Source organism: Cupressus sempervirens, chromosome 2, assembly GCF_028749045.1.
Source record: "Cupressus sempervirens isolate cs-2001-9-10 chromosome 2, ASM2874904v1, whole genome shotgun sequence".
NCBI classification, from domain to species: domain Eukaryota; kingdom Viridiplantae; phylum Streptophyta; class Pinopsida; order Cupressales; family Cupressaceae; genus Cupressus; species Cupressus sempervirens.
The window spans coordinates 420,510,695-420,527,782 of NC_143119.1; the positions used below are offsets into that span (position 1 = coordinate 420,510,695).

General features: G+C 39.3%; 1 protein-coding gene across 4 annotated transcripts in view; it reads left to right on the plus strand.

The window, feature by feature from the left end:
• The first annotated feature begins 369 nt into the window (after positions 1-369).
• Positions 370-17,088, plus strand: part of LOC149572885 (protein PHR1-LIKE 1-like) — a 71,949-nt gene continuing 55,230 nt past the window's right edge. Inside the window, exons 1-5 of one of the 4 annotated variants that reach the window (XM_089813987.1) lie at positions 370-674; positions 795-1,534; positions 1,698-1,911; positions 2,016-2,092; positions 2,191-2,230. In XM_089813987.1, the coding sequence (XP_089670113.1) occupies positions 1,235-1,534; positions 1,698-1,911; positions 2,016-2,092; positions 2,191-2,230 (631 nt within the window). In that variant the 5' untranslated portion in view covers positions 370-674; positions 795-1,234. Of the gene's footprint in view, positions 699-794; positions 1,539-1,697; positions 1,912-2,015; positions 2,093-2,190; positions 2,231-17,088 lie in introns of all 4 variants that reach the window. The other 3 variants (XM_089813990.1, XM_089813988.1, XM_089813989.1) reach the window with 3 other exon arrangements.

The window sequence follows — 17,088 nt, forward strand, 5'->3', positions numbered from 1 at the left end:
AAAATAGCAATTTAATGAATATATATATAGTTAACAATATGTGTCACTCCTTATTTCCAACTCTCATTTTGGTTGATTTGAATGGAGAATAGGAATGCAATATTGGTAATAGGAATGACTATTCCATTAACAACTATCTTTTGGAATGGGTATAAGCTCATTTTAGAGGTAAAATAGGAATATATATTTTTATTAAACCAAAGAAAAAATAGAAAACGTATTCCAAATTTTCTATTCCTATTCCAGCAACCAAACGGATCCTACAGGTCCTAAATTTCTTATTTTGAACTCCTAAGTAATAACAGCTCCTAATTGCTTAAATTTAAACATAAAATGTCCTTAAATAGCTACAAGGAGGTAAGATTTTTTAACATACATATTTTATTGGTTTGATGAACTCCGCTCTCCGTGACAGGCATAGGACTAATTAACAAGCATTAGATAGCATGCATAGGTGATGCAGTCGTTGATAATTGCGAGGGGGCTATTTAGAAAAAGACAAATTCTAAAATAAAAATATGCGCTCAATGTTGGTGATTTAAGGATTCAAAGGATGCTGTTTTAAAGCTTTTTGGGATTTGTTGAACTTGTAAGCAAAAACAGTAATGTGAAAGGTGAGTTGTGAATGACGAGTCACAGGAGAAACTCTACTTACTGAGTTTCAGTCGTTTATGGTGCGTTTTAAAAACGAAATCAAGGTTCTGGGTGCAGAATTTTTTTGGCAAGCTGTTAGATTTTGTAGAAGAAAGATATTTGAGATTAAGATTGCTGACAAATTGTTTCGTTATTGGCAGAATTGATGAGCTCTTGGAAATTGGATAGTGTGCAGCTTGAAGGGTTCATTGTAGAACCCACAGATGCTGTCAAAAGTGTTCCTACCCTTGTTGGTCATCAAATATTTAAGTCTGGGAAGCCTAATTATCTGATTTCTGCTCAACAGCTTCCCTTCCAGGCAGTATCGTCCAACTCTTCGGAAACAGGGGATTTTAGCGTTAAAAAATCCCGTTCGCCGTTTTTATTATCCACATAAAAGGAGAAACTGAACTCTGCACCCGTGTCCCCAAATCTCTCTTCGGTAACAAATTTTATTGATGCTGACAACGGTTGCTCCGCTTCTGCAACACTTAGTACTGATTTGCATTTCTCTCCCTCCTCATTCTCACAACATCAACATACAACTGTTGCCCCCAGTTTCCTTGCTCATCCATCAGATTCTTCACCGGACCCTTCTGTGATGTTGCCCCGTGAATATGCATTTTCTGAGTCTATGTTTAGTGGGGTTTATATGCAACGGAGATTTCGCGATACAGATTCTGGAAATCGGGTGGAAGATTTTTTTAACTTCCCCGAGGCTGAGTCTGGATGTAGTCAGTATGATCAAAGCACTGTTAATAGTGGACTGGTTGTTGGCGATCATAATGAGCCTGCAGACTGGTCAGAATGGGCGCACCAACCGGTTGCTGAGGAGGACTCTTCGGCTGCTACTTGGCTTAACTACCTTCTCGTGGAAGGTGGTGAAGGTCCTGGCTTGAATGTAGGTATCCTTTCCCTATAATCTATATAATGCTTCATGTTGAGCTGACCGGACTGGCTGTACTTACTCATACTTCACTCAATTTGAATTAGTTGCTTCCTGCTACAGCTTATTTGAGCTTCAGAAACTGATTTCTTTTGGTAAAATTTCAATTTCTTAATAGACAATAGATCAGGCTCAAAATTTGTCAAACATAGACTCGGTTTTATCTCAGAGGCAGCTCCCTCAGGAGTTGCTTGCGCCTGCGGGAGGAAATCAATTAGCTTCAAGTTCAACATCCTCTGGAACTGGGACTTCTACCAGGCAACGGTTGAGATGGACTCCAGAACTACATCAAAGATTTGTGGAAGCTGTTATGGAGCTAGGAGGTGCCAGTAGTGAGTAATTGGCATCTTATGTTGTCAACGGTACCATTTATGATATTTTTCGTTAGTAATGAAGTTGAAAGCTAGTCTACTGACGAATCATATCTGGCTTGTAGAAGCGACACCAACAGGTGTTTTAGGAATTATGAAGGTGGAGGGCTTGAAAGCAGATCATGTGAAAAGCCACTTGCAGGTTTGTTGTCTGAAATGATGATTATCGTACATGTGGAAATTTGTTTGCTAGAGGGTTCTCCTTTTAAGGAGCATAAATTTTTCTGTGTTAATCTACAGAAATATCGGACAGCCAAACACATTCCAGATCTAACAGAAGGTAAAGCTATATATCATGATGTGTATCCTTTGTCTGTCAGCACTAAAGGTTTCTGTGTTATAACGTCTGCACTAGACTCTTTTTAGAATTCATATTTATTAGGAAGACACTTATCAATGTCAAACTTTCGGCTGAAAACGTCATGAGATAAAGCATCCATTTAAAAAAATGCACAACTCAAACCCAGTCATCACAAACATAGTCTTGTTTTTAGTATCTTGTGATAGAACTATCACGAATCATGTTACAACTAAAAAATAATCGATTAATAAATTTGAGCAGTGTTTTTTTAAGAAGTATTTGTATGCAAGTTTATGAACTAACAAAGCATGTTTGCCGATTGAAACTTTCTGATTGCTTTTAATAGAGGAAAACCAAACATAAAGCACGATACTTGCAACATATCATAGAAAATATAGTTCAACTTCTGATAACCTGTAGACTTCATTCGAACTTCATAGAACTTTTTCAAGCATTGCAAAACAGATATTAATGGACAGTATTATAGAAATCAGACTGAACTATTAATTTGCAGACCTGATATGATCACCATAAATTGTAATAGATTGCTTAGAAATTTGACCAGCACTAACTAGGCATCCAAATATGACAGGGCCGATTCATGGGTTGACTTTCACAAGCTGCTAACAATCTCCAACCCGGTCCAGCTACTTGGTGAGTCAATCAGCAACATAAGGTGCCACCAAATATTCATTTTCGGATCTTTGAATAGTGGCTTTAACCATTGCCAAACTCTCACATGCTCGCAAGGTGCACCCAAAGAAAAGGGACAATTTTGTCCTAATAAATCATTACCTACTCAAGTTCAATGTGAGACAGCTGAAAACTTATCATCCAGCAAAGAGGAATACAAAGAAATGATACAGCAAAGAGGAATACAAAGAAATGATACCCAAAATGAAACATAACACGCTATGTTATGAACATTAATTATTGATGATGGAGGGGTAACTTCCTTTCACATTCAATATATGTTCTGATACCACTTGATGAAGGGCCACACCACCCTTTCCAACTCATAGCCAAAGACATAACAACACAGAGAAAATAGAAATGTTTCACAAAGCAGACATTCATAATACTTGAAAATCCTTGCTTCCAAATACTTAAGGCTGAGATCCTTAAAACTTCTCACAATATGAGATCATTATAAACACTCTTCAAAAATAACCCAACAATATTCCAAGAACAACTTGAGAAATGCAAGAGAAAATGTTGAATCTTTATTATTCCATTGGAATCAAATATTTCACCACTAATACAAATACCAGCCAAGTTGGCTTTCAAATATGTAAACTAGAGCTTACAAGCTTAGTGCTTCTTCATGATGTAATTCCTTTCTTCTTGAGGATCTTACAATACTCCAACCCCCAACCACTCCAACAACTCTACAAATGATGTGTGAAAACCTTTATATAGGGGCTCAATTATAATGAATGGCCAAGATTGATTTGAAGGGTCAAGATTAGACCATATTAGCCCTAATTAGGATTTCGATAACCATAGCTACAAATATTAAATGCTCACCCAATTACAATTAAGCACCACACCATGTGGGCCATTCAAAAACATACATTGCGTTCGTGGGCTAATAAGAAAACAGATTAGACTTAACCACTAGACAAGGTGCAACTAACTTGCTACAAATATTAAAAGTGTGATGTAACTTAAGAAATGCCTTGAGCATTTTTTTAAATAGGGAGCTTTCCACAAACTTCTAAAATGTCACCTATGCACCTTGATAAATGAAAAAATGCAAAAGAGTAAATAGTTTTTTTTCAAACTCTTTTCTTTTTCCTCCTTTTCCCCTTTTACCTTTTTCCTCTTAGTTTTTTCCTAATTTGTCCTCTTTTTTTTTCTTTTTTTCTTTTTTGCCTTTGTTATTTCTCAAAATTTTTCTCAATTTTTTTGGATGATGCAAGATTGCTCTGACACCCTAGATGCTCCTGCATCAAACACTTGGGGTAGGAAAAGTTTTGTAAATATGGATTCACAAAAAATGAAGTTGAGTGATAGTTACCACCCTTTTAGACTACCAACAATCCTTAACAAACTCCACCACTAATATTGGTAGCTCTTATATATATATATATATATATATATTTTTTTTTTCTTCTCTTCCAACACCTAGCCACAAAAAAGTATCCTTCATGGACAATGCTTCTCTACACCAACCTCCTCCAAGTGCAAGTCTCATTTTCCTCCAATATTATGGGACGCAACCCATTGTGATTTGACCACCTCCACCATAATGCACTTACATTAAACTTTACAACACCATTTAAATTTTTCTTGGCATACCACACATCACTAGCAAAATGTTCTTGAACCAAAACATGCAAATCAACATCTTCCTTATTCACTTCCATATACAAATTCATATCAAATTTAACATCCCATGATTCATAAATATTTACCTTATCAACTACAACATCTCCTTTACTACCTTGTGCTAGGACTAGAACTTCCTTAGGTAAGTCATTCCCTTCACTCAAAGTGATCTCTTCTCCAAGGATAGGGTCATCCTTACTAGGTCCTCGATCAGCCTCTTCTACATCTTCAACTTTGTTTGCTTCTTGCATGCCTTGAACAAGACATGTAAGTGGTTCACTTTTTTTATCTCCAACCAAGGCATTCCACTCTATCTCCACTACTACAATCTTTATTAGAAAATCATCTTCTTCACTTTGCTTTATTTTTTCCAAAGGAATCTCTTTTGTTGCAACCTAATTATGCTAATATCCATCTTCATAACAATGTTCGATAGGCCTATTTAGGGGCTTAGAAGGGAGCATCCTTCATTTGAGTTTGTGGCTAATAGTTGGCCTCCTCTGGAGGATGATTAGGTAAAGGCGGATTTTGTTGGGGTCTCAAAAAGCAATCTGGTACCAAGTGGTGCAAAATTTATTTTCAAAGACAACAAAGGTGATACCTTGGCAATTGGGGCCAAGAGGTTGATTGAAGGAACTAACAATGAAGCATAAATGTAAGGTGCATTTGTAGCAGTGCACAAGACAAGGCAGTTAGGAGCGAAAAAACCCTATTTGGAAGGAGATTGTTTTCTTACAATTATGGCCCTTTGCAAGGGAGAATCGCAAGTCTGGTATTTAAAAAAGTATGTGAAGACCCTAAGATTCTTATAAGGTGAGTTTGAGGACTTCAAAATTCACATGTTAAGTGAGAAAAGAATATGGAACATACATAATGTATAATGTAGCAGTTAAATTAAAAGACATGGGACATCAGGAGATTATGGAGGGATTTAGCATCTTGGATGGCAACCTTTTGGATTGTGAGTAAGAAGAGAATTAATTCCTTTATATTTGTATACCCCAGTTTGTATGCGCCAACTATCATCTCTTTTTTATAAAATTTTGGTTATTAATTTGGGAATGATGAAGGCATTAATTCCTACTAGTTGTTCACATCTTATTAAGTAACGATGACGACAAATATGTTGGTAGGCTTTGGGGAAGGTGGTGTGTATTGCTCTTGTGTGAGAGTACCTAGGCCATAATGACAAGATACGAGGACCATATTTCATCGAAGCCTCTAGATTTGTGTAGAGGAGTTAAATTGTTTTTATAGGGTTTTCAACTCATTTATTTCCTATGGGTTTGAAGGACAGGGAGGTTAGGAGTCCGCTAGAAGCCATGGAAGTGAATTTTTCATTAAAGACTATGCACAAAATTGATTATTGCAAGATGAAGGGGATTTTTCCTTATAAAGATATTAGGCTTATGCAGATATTGGAGGAGCTTTTTGGCGATGAATTCATGGAAAGTGATCAATGATATGGGGTTAATGTCAATATTTCGTTTGTGATGAGGTAGTGGGCTATGTTGCTTGGAACCAAGGAAGAAACAATGTGGATAATGAGGGGTCTAGTTAAACCTGAGTGGATGGGTGGAATGACTCTGGTTCTTATTTACGCAGAGCCTGGTGTGGGTTTTGTGATTGAGAAGAATGGCTGGAGGCAGGTGATTAGTGTAGGAGATGCTACGCAACCCTTGTTTGCAGTATGACTATGTGCAAGGAACTGCAGCTAGCACAAGTGAAGGGAGGACGACTTTTGTTGAAAGAGTTTGTTTAGAAGGAAGCAAAAGAAGTGGAGAAAGCTTGAAAGCGAGCTATGGGGAAGTATATGACAAGAAGGGTGGTGGGAACCATGCCCATATCGAAGCAGAATGTGTGTGGTGTATTTTTCTTGAGGGATCAATGCTTGCTACAGAAACCGGGATAAAGAAATGACGTGGCATTAGGGAGGCTAATGGAGGTTTTGTTCAATTTGTAGGCCTGGCGTTCTTTTTTGATGTCCTAGTCAAAATTTGTCATAGATATGCTTAAATACCAATTTGTTTGAGCTCGAGCCTAGCATTGGTTATGGAAATTTTGGTCCTTTGCTTCATTTTGTTCATGGATGTCTTTGCGTTGGGAAGTATTGTTAATCCTTTGTAATGTAAGTAGTTTGCTACATATGTAGTCACAAGATGTATAGCTAGGTGGATGATGTAGATTTCATACTCAGTGTTAGAAAGACTTTATTTTGAGATGTATCAACTTATGTTATTTTTAAAATCATTAATAATCACTGATAAAAAAAGCAATGTTCAACAAAATCAAATTTTACCTTTGTTTCGTCCACTGCAATTCTTTTGTCACTTTGCTCTTTTCCTATCAATATTTTAAAGCCTTCACAAGGAACTTTCACCAGTGGGCTGTTGTTTCATCAGGGGTAGGGGGATTCCCTGCATCCTTTGGGGGGATAGGGAAACGTCCCTCAACCCCTTTAGGGTACAAAGGGGTGTCCACCATTTTTTGCAATCCAAAAAGTGAAGTTTTTTTTGCAAGGTTTTATATTAAATTTTAATTGTTTGTTAGCCCTAGGGTATGGGGCCCATTTGGAGTAAAACCTCTATGTTTTCTCATTTCTATTCATTTCATGGTTTTCCAATTTTTGCAACAGCAGCAAGAAGAGTTAAGAGCTCATAAAATGGTTCATGTTTGAGTGAAGAGAGTGATTGGAAGGCAAAGAAGAGCGACAAGTGGCAAGAAGAAGAGAAGGAAGATTTTTCAGTTTGTTCAAGAGATTTTTCAAGCAAAAGGTACGGTTTTTCATGGTTTTTTAATTTTATTTTCTGATTTTTCAAGTCAAGTTCATTGTTTTTAGTTTTTAGTTATTAGTTATTAGTTCTAGTTGAATTTTATTTCTATATTTTAGTAGATTCTTGATGTTTCATTTCCAAATTTTTGTTGCTTAAATTTTAATCAAAAAATTTGTGATTTTGAAGAAGAGCATAGGTTGAAAGCATGTATTTTTTTTCATTTTGTGAAATGCAAAGTGAAAATGAGCTCCCACAATCATGACTCAAGTCAGACTGATGATGAGATGGAATTAGAAGCCCATTCTCATAGCAACCAAGAAGATTATTACCGTCAACATGATGAAAAGAATGAGGAACCGAATCTCAATCCGTAGATAATTAGTCACCTGGTCCACCAGCTACAGATTGCCCCTCCACTATTTTGGCAAAGTGGGCTAGGGGTAGTTATGATCCTAAATCTCCTCTCTAACAATTTGTAACAAGAATAGATGCACGGAGACCATCAAGTGGTGGTACAAGGAAGTGGAAATGCAACATTGGCGGAACAAAATGGTTTGGCAACATCAATATAGTGAATGCACACTTCCTCTTTTGGTTAGGAAAACATCTGGATGCATGTGATTTCTTGAAGAAAAAAAAAATTGCATTACAAAATCGAGTTCAACAAGCTTTAGGGTGTTCCAAATGACTTGGGAGTTGAGATACCTATTACCTTAACTGGCAAGCAACAAATTTAGACTCTTTAGCAGGCTGAACCACACATTCCTACTCTTAGAACTGCGGCAGAGAGATCATTTGGAGGGGCAGCCTTGGGTCCTTCTTACACATTTAGTGCTATGGCTGAAGCACAATTGAGCAAGGGAAAAAGAAAGGTGTCATCTAAAGTAACCCCATAGCTGATTTATTTAATACCCACATAAAAGAGGAGATAGAGGGTTCCATTGAGAGATTTCTTTTTTCAAATGGCATACCTCTTCATGTGACATGATCTCCTATTATAAGGAGATGATGCAGCTCATGGCAAGGGGAGGAGGACCTTCATTTGTACCACCAGGTGAGCACATATTGTGGACTACAGTCTTGGATAAAGAGTATGCCAAGATTGCTACACAGATGGAGAGAATGAGGCTAGTTTGGAGGAGTATGGGTGCAACATCATCATGAATGGGTTGATGGACATTATGAACCATCCACTCATCAATATCATAATTATATGCACAGAGGGGCCATTTTTTGTCAGGACTATTGATTGTTCAAGGCATCGAAAGGGTGCAGATTTTCAGTTTGACATCCTCAAACAATTATTGAGGTTGGGCCACAGAATGTGGTCCAAGTAGTGATAGTTGTAACACTTGTGTGTAAAGCTACGGGGAAGACTTTTTGAGGCAGCATACACACATATTTCGTGGACTCCATGTTGTGTGCATGCCATGAACAATGCATTAAAGGACATGGGGAGGATTGCGTGGATTAAGGGAGTAGTGAGCAATGGTAGAGATGTGCAAATGGTTATTTGCAATCACTACACCTCACATGCCCTTTCTGGGAGCTTTGCAAAGGAGTTCCTGAAACTAGTTGAGACCCGATATGCATCCTACTTCGTTCTTGTGGAGATAATGCTTGAGTTGCAGGAGCTATTGCAACTCATGGTTATGACGAATGAGTGGAATAGGTGGGATGGGTCTAGGATAGAGTAGGGATGAGGGTGAAGGAGATAGTGAAGAGCGACATTTGGAGTGATGCAAAATACATAGTTGCTATCATCACTCCAGTTTTCTAGGTCATCAAATATGGGGATGGGGATTCACCTAGCCTTGGAGAGGTGTATGAGTGCAATAATTCTATGCTTGTCTAGATGAGGGCAGTTGTGCAAGAGAGGACCCTAGTTTAGCATTTTACAATGAACACATTCAGCCTATTATTCAACATAGATGGGACAGCCTCAACACTCGCTTATACATGGCTTCTTATGCATTGAATTTGTAGTGGTATATTCCTAGGCTTGGTAGAGTTACACCACTGAATGATGATGAGGTAATCTATTATCAATTTGTCATGTTATCATGCTACTCATTGTAATCCTAATCATCTTTATGTCTTAGATTTTAGATGTTAGAAGTTAGTACACTCACACTTATGAATTTTAAAATTTAAAATTTGATTCTCAAGTGAAGGAAGGGTTCTTCAAGACTACTGATATGATGTATGACATTGAGATAATAGGGTGGACCAGATTTGCTACTCTTAGGGGTTATGCAACTAGAGTGAAGGCGGACATAAAAACAATGGCACGAGAGGATCCAATTTTGTGGTGGAATTATCATGGACCCAAATCAACAACTACCACACTAGCCATTTGTCTCCTATCTCAAGTTTCTCGTTCTTCAACTTTAAAACCTAAATTATAATTTTTCACTTTTAGTTATGAATATCAATTTTCTGATTCTCATACTTGTCATTTGATTGCTATCTTAGGTATCTAGCTTTGTAACTTATCAGAGAAGCTGGTCTACTTATAGCTTTGTCCACTCTCTTAAGAGGAACAAGAGAGAAGAGAAGCTAGGGGTTGTACATTGTGCCTTGTATATCACTGATTGCAAAACATGTGTGTACAAGGAGAGCCCTGCAACATGATGGGATGTAGAGCCAGAGGAGCCATCATAGATTGATGAGGATGAGGAGATTTCTGATGTAGGGTTGGTTGGTGTTCCTCTCGTGGGTCTTACCCCCTTGGAAAGTCTGAGAGTTTGGATGATGATGAGTTTGTTGAGACTAATGGGGATGATTAGAGGCCTCTAGGCTTTATTGTATTTTGGCAACCCTTGGGCCTTGACATTTTGATTTTGTACTTGTTTCTGATCTTGGATATATGAACCATTGAACATTGTGATCATATCATGCTTGATGGTACTTGATGTAATTATCTGTATGATGACATTAATGAGATAGTGATACTCATACTTCTGATAAATTGATATCTGACTTTTGAATGTAAATCTTTGATTATTAAATTATTAATTTAGTTGATAGAAGTTAGAAGTTAGAAGTTAAATCTCTTCTATTGTTCAATTTTAGAATGCAATGGAGAACTAAGCTAGCAATAGCAGTCATGATGAACTTATACTTCATCTTTATGTCTTATATTGTTATACATTTTCATAATTAGCATTTTAAGTACCATATGTATAGTATATACTATACACACCCTGTCTCCCGCTGCCATCCCCAAATTGAGGCCCCTCTGTCCCCCCGTCCTGGGAACCTATCCCCCTGTCTCCTTGTTTCCCAGGGTGGTGTAACTATGGGTTATCATAACCATAGTTACAAATGTCAAAGTCCACCCAATTACAATTAAGCACCACCATGTGGGCTAATTAGAAAATTACATTGCCTTCATGGGCCGATAAGAAAATAGATTACACATAACCACTAGATAAGGTGCAACTACCTTGCTACAAATATTAAATGCATAATATGACTTAATAAATGCCTGAACCCTCACTATATGTGGTGTTTCTCAAATCGCCACTTGTTGCAATTGGAAGCTGTCATTTACACAACTATCCATTTTAAAAAAATTGTTTTTGCTTGGGACCTGTGGTTGATCCTGAGATTTTGATGTAAGCTGGATTGCTTACTAGTCCTTTCCTTCTCTAAGGACTCACCTAGGCTCTCTTCTAGCCTATTAGGGCTCCCCTTTGTCACCCTAACCTCAAGAGGATATCTATCCTACCCTCCATTCTTCACCATCTAGCTACACCACTGATTTTACAACTTGCATTCATCGTAAGGACATTCCCACCTATTTCTCAAGCTTACAACTATACCAAAAATGGACATTCTATCTTCAACATGGAGTGAGGAATGCAACTTGATGGTTTTTAGTCCTCCCCTAACCTCTTGGACTCAAAATCCATAGGTCTTCTTATCGATTCCCTCAAACTTGACAAAACTATCCTAATTAGACCTAGTAGAATTAGGCCTCTAAAGTTGGTTTTTGGGTTATAGCTCCAAATTTCTCTTAACAAGGTGACAAACTAACCTCCATTGTGGATACCCTTTTGGGAAAGCTTCAAGATTTTGTGGGTCTCAGGTCCTCAACTTGTCTATACACCCCTTTGCTATTTTTATGCCTAAAACTAAGGGTTTCAAGCATTTCCAATCAGCATTCACTAGGGTCTAGTGAAATTCATAACAAAACTAGTCTTGTAACCTTCTCCTTTGGCACATGGCTTCCTCACACATCCCTCCTCCTTATCTAACTCTCAGATTGAAGTATCTAACACATTCAATCCACCAAATTCCACTTGCTAGCATTGTGATCGCCTAGCCATGCACTGAAATCTTTCCTAGGGCATCGCTTGAAAAAGAGCAAAATAGTTTGTCCAGGCCTTTCCTTTGCTATATACATTGTACATAGACTCCACTTCCATGTCCCTCAAAGCCATGATGGTTCCACGGTGAGGATTGATGGAGGAGTCATTTTACACAAAAACTGCCAAAATAGAACAACAAACAGACTAATTACACATGATTTTCAAACTACAACCAATCTACTTCCTATCAACTTGCACTCTAAATGAAAAAGCACTGTATGGGCATGATACAAGGATGAAACAGAAATAGAAGTGATTTAGTCCATTAAGACACTCTTGCAATGAAAAACCTCAAAACTGTCAAAAATTGGAACAACAACTTGTGCCTTTCACTTTTCAAAACTCACTTCTGTTTACTGTACAGGGTAAACGGTTATTAATGCATTCAAACAATAGACAAGAACATGTAACACAGAAGTATTCCTTTTATTATTCGCATGTATACAGAAGATACTACAATATTTGATATGATTGATTACAACGATGATGCTTCCAAGTCCATTCCTGACGGTGTACATATACCTTCTCGAGGGGGTTACAACTGTCACGTGCCCATTCGAATACAATTCTACCCATTGGCTACAATATAGAATTTACTGACAACATCATCCCCCCTAAAAGAAAAGTCGTCTTCAGATGACAATTACAAAATATTCGAGACAGATTAACAAAATAGAATACATTAGCTTTGACAAACTATAATAGGATAGATCTTTTTCCTTCACATCACATTCACATTTCTCCCATGCTTGCACCAAACTGGTCTCCAAAACACATTGCATCTGTAGCCTTTGCTAAAACAATATTGTCTCCTTAGCCAAGTTGACCTTGATAGCCACCTGTGCTGCCTTCTTTGCTTCCAACTCCTGGGTACACCGAGCCAAGTGTCGCTCTACTGCCTCCAACTGGGTGATTAGCTCCTCCCAAGCTCTTTGTGCATCCACCAAGACAACCTCACGTCAAACACCTACTTCAGAATGCCTCAAAGCGTAGCATCCCTCTCGAAAGGCTTGCTCCAGTGCTCTCTCCACTTTTGGCAGACAAACACTCCATGCCTGCAGCAGCTCTAGGTCTCATCAATTGGTCACACTTCCCACGACTGATAACTGAATTGACTGGGGGTCTACGGGGCATCGCCCCAGCGGGTCGAGGGGCAGAGCCCCAGGCGCGCTCCCTGTCGAGATATAGGGCGGGGCCGCCAAGACCAAATTAACACTCTCAAACCCACACAGAAGTCCATGGAACACACCATTTTTGTGATTTTCTTCCAATCCCACACTCTTTCTGCCAACTGCTTATGTTTTCTTCATACTTGTTTATGTCTATCCCTCCAGTACCATACGTTTTCCATTCTCAACTGTTTTTATTTTTTGTCGTCTTTTTTTTTACAACCTCCTAGCACCTGTCTTCTGTGTCTACTGGTGTACTGCAATCTCCTTACCTTCAAGAGAGTTTGTTCGGTGATCTCAGACTTTTGTGTTGTGTTACAACCTCGCTGCCAATACCGTATGGTGTACGGCTACACAATGCACTGCCTCTGCAAGTAGTTTGTACGGTCACCACAAAGTATGCTAATCAAGGCTGTACGACAATATTTGTCTTTTATAGTTGGTCATACTGTGTTCTTCCCATGCCGTATGGACTTTCGTACAGCAATTGTGTTACTCTCTTCTGTTGTACGGCCGTGTGGTTTGCTTCTTATCACCTCTTCTCTTGTTGTATAGTGTCTTAGCCCGAATTGTACTCCTCTGTCTGGCCGTACGGTGTTGATGTCCTAGATCGTATGGTCTTATCTGTTGTCTGTACAGTTTTACTTTATGTTCGTACGGTACTCCTCTTTGGTCGTACAGTACTCATGTTCATACGGTAGGCATCTACTTGGTCGTATGGTGGTAGCTCCTTGTTCGTACGATACCTCCAATCCGTACGGTATTTTTCCCTTGCCTTGTGCTTGCTGTACGGTGCACCTCTAGGTCTCTTCTTGCAAATTTCTAGTTGTACGGTGTATTCTTCTCTTCTCCGCATGGGTCAAAGCTCTCTCTGGATTTTGGTACAATCTTTCCCAAACATGCAAATTGCCATACGGTCTTTGTGATTTCCTTAAGGCCATATGGTGCATTAACTTATGTTCTCCTTGAGTCTGTACGGTCTAATTCACTAGCTAGTTATTACCCGTACAGTGATACTTCTTCCCCTCTTGAGCCATATAGTGTGTCATGTACAATATCTTCTCCTGTTTGGCCGTACGGTAGATCACTTGTGATTTCTTGCTGCCTTTTGTCTGGTCGTACGACGTCCTTCCTAGGTCGTACAACATTTTATTTTTCTTTACTGCCTTCCTTTCTTGCTTACGCTCCTGATAGGTTGTACGACCTTGTTTCATGGCAAACATACTCCCTTCCACTCTCCACACATGCTCGTACGACCAGAATTTCTTTTGACGCTTGTCTGTACGGTGTACTTGCTTTGCTTTCCTAAAAGGCTGTACTATTTTAAATGCAGCTGTTTTTAATACTGCATTTCAGTTATCTTCCACCAGTGTGTTCTTTGGTTCGGTATCATCTCCCAGATTCATGGTTTGTACTGTGGCCTCTTCATATTTTATTGGCTTTTCCTTATTGAATTCATGTGCAGGTGTTTCATCCAGTTGTGCGTTCCCTTCTTTTATTTCTCTAAATTCTTTTGGAAATCCGTCTCCGTTGCATTCTTCCTCTATCGTTAGTATGTTGCAGCTTTGTAAGAGTTCATAATCCTCTATCTGCTAGTGGAGTAGACCATTTACCGAATCCAGATTGTTGTCCTTCGATCCACCTTCTAACCATAGGACTCCTTCCTCATTCAGTTCCATTTGCTTTTTACCTTCATCCTCTCCTTTTGAATCGGACGATCCGGCTTCTTCTCCCACCATTTGTGTGTGTAAATCAATAATGAATCTCCGTCCTTTGCTCTCCATTGGTAGTGTATTCTTCTTCCAATCATGTTTAACCTTTGCCTATACGAGCCATCCTTGTCCAAGAGTGGCATCATATCCCCTTCTTTTTATCGGGATGACTACAAAGTCGAGTAGGAACGACTGTGTTCCAATAGTCATTGGTTGTGCCATTAGGATCCCTAGAGGCTTAATGCCATGTTGGTTTGCAGTTAGCAATTGAAACATGGGTGGCCACAACGTCGGTTGTCCCAGCTTCTTCTAGATATCTTCTGGTAGGACATTTACCCCCATACCTCCATCCACAATTGTGTTTGAGAGGATTGTTCCCAATATATCCATTTCTACGACCGCCAGATGCCTTCTTGATGTGAGAGCTAGCAGCATTGAGTCTGTCGCACTTGTTCTGCTTTCCTTTGCCTTCCTAGGTTCTTCTGGTAGTTTAGCAGCCGAAGCCATGTTTGTGAGTGCTGTTCGTAGTTGGGGCATTGTGAGGATCGGATCATTTAATTTTATTGGTACTTCAGTTTGTAATATTTGCCTTATGATGTTTTGTTCTACGCAGTTCCTCATTGAGGTACTTGCAGCGTCCCCCTTCTTTGTTTGTGATTTCTCTATCTGCATTCCTTTCTCAATTTCCGCACATGCTTCTTCCAGTCTCTTCTTTTCTTCCGTCGGGTCTAGGTACAGCTTTGCCTGTTTATGTGTAATTGCTAGGACTTCCTCTTCGTCCGTTCCTGATTCGATACTGATCAAATTCACTCCTGATTTTGATTTCGGGCACTTGGCATCTTCATGGTCTCTAGGACCATACCATCTGCATAAAAACTTCGGTGTGTTCGCCGTTGTACAGTTTCATGCGAAGTGGCCTCACAAGTTGTATGCCTGACATTGAACCATATGTTGGCCGTTCGCATCATACTGAATTCAACTGCAGCTGTCGTTATTATTGTTGTTGTTGGTGTTGTTTTGTCCTCTTCTATTGTTTTTGTACCCACTTGAGGTGGCACCATCATTGTTTGTGTTTCCGTTCCCTCTTGATGTGGATGCTTCTTGTGTCAGGAGCACTTGTTGATGCCCTCTTGTTTTCATATTGAACGGGCATTCCTTTGTGGAATATCCCACAATTTGGCAGATATCACAGAACTGATTCTTCGGACAGCCTTAGTGTGACCTTTGGTTTTGCATTCTATGCACCATAGCTCGTTTTCTTTGGTTTGGCTATTCCCTTTTTGCATATTCTTAAACTCTTTCATCATCCTAATCATATCTTTCTGGAGAGCTCGGACCTTTTTAGTACCCTTTTCATCCCCACTGCTATCTACAGAAGAGGATTCATCCGAGTCGGATGATCTACTTTTCTTCTTCTTTTTTGTCTTCTATTCACTCTCTAAGTCCATCGCTCAATTGTATGCTTCAGTGTATGACGATGGCAGTACAATCTTCATTTTTCTTTTTAACTCTGTGCGTAGTCCTTCTATGAACCATCTCTTTTTCAGCCCGTCTGCTGGCTTACTTTCCATTTTGTTTACTAATTCTTTTAGCTTCCTAGCAAATACACAGACTGTTTCATTTTTTCCTTGTTTTGTGGTGTAGATTTTTGCTACTATCTCATTGTTGTCTCGTAGTAGTTGAAACTCTATAATAAATTCCTTTATGTTTTCCCATGTCGTTAGCTTTGCCGGATCAGTGTCTGAAAACCAATCGATTGCTACACCTCGTAAGGTGGCTGGAAATCGCCTTGCCCATTCGTCATGGTTGCTTTCTCCATTCGCTGTCCAAATCGTTTTGCAAGTTTTATAGTGTCTGATCAAGTCAATTGTGCCATCCCCGTTGAACTTTGGTAACTTGTCCTTTGGACCGGCTATCATTTCCCTGCCTTTCTTTTGTTGTGCACTATTGTCTGTACCCGCGTTGTTCTATACTTTCATACTGCTTTGAACACTCGCGTTACAAACACCTACATTCTCAAGTGGTGTGAAAGCCTCCTCAAGGACTTGGTTTTTTCAACCAAACTGTATTTGCTCGTCAGGTGTATCAAGGATGAAGAGTTCACCCTACGCTCGAGTTCCTTCGACACTTCGAGCCATGCTGGTCCTTTCCTTTCCGTTTGGATTCCCCCTGGGCGTATACCAGTTTGCCAATTCTTCCTTTGTTCCTTCGATCACCCTTCGCCTTTCTTGGGCTTCTTCTATCAACCTTTCCCTTGATCGACTTGGCGACTGCACTCTGTTCGTCAGTGCTTCCATGGTACCGTGTTCACCTCCTGTGCCACCACTGCCGTACCCTTCAGTGAGTTGTTGGAGTCTGTGCCTCTAGTTGCTTTGCTGTGTGTGGTTTAATACTTCCCATGCCACCCTTATGCCATCATCTTCTGGATTCTTATTTCTATCTTTATTCAATGTGTTCGGCATTCATAGCACCTCG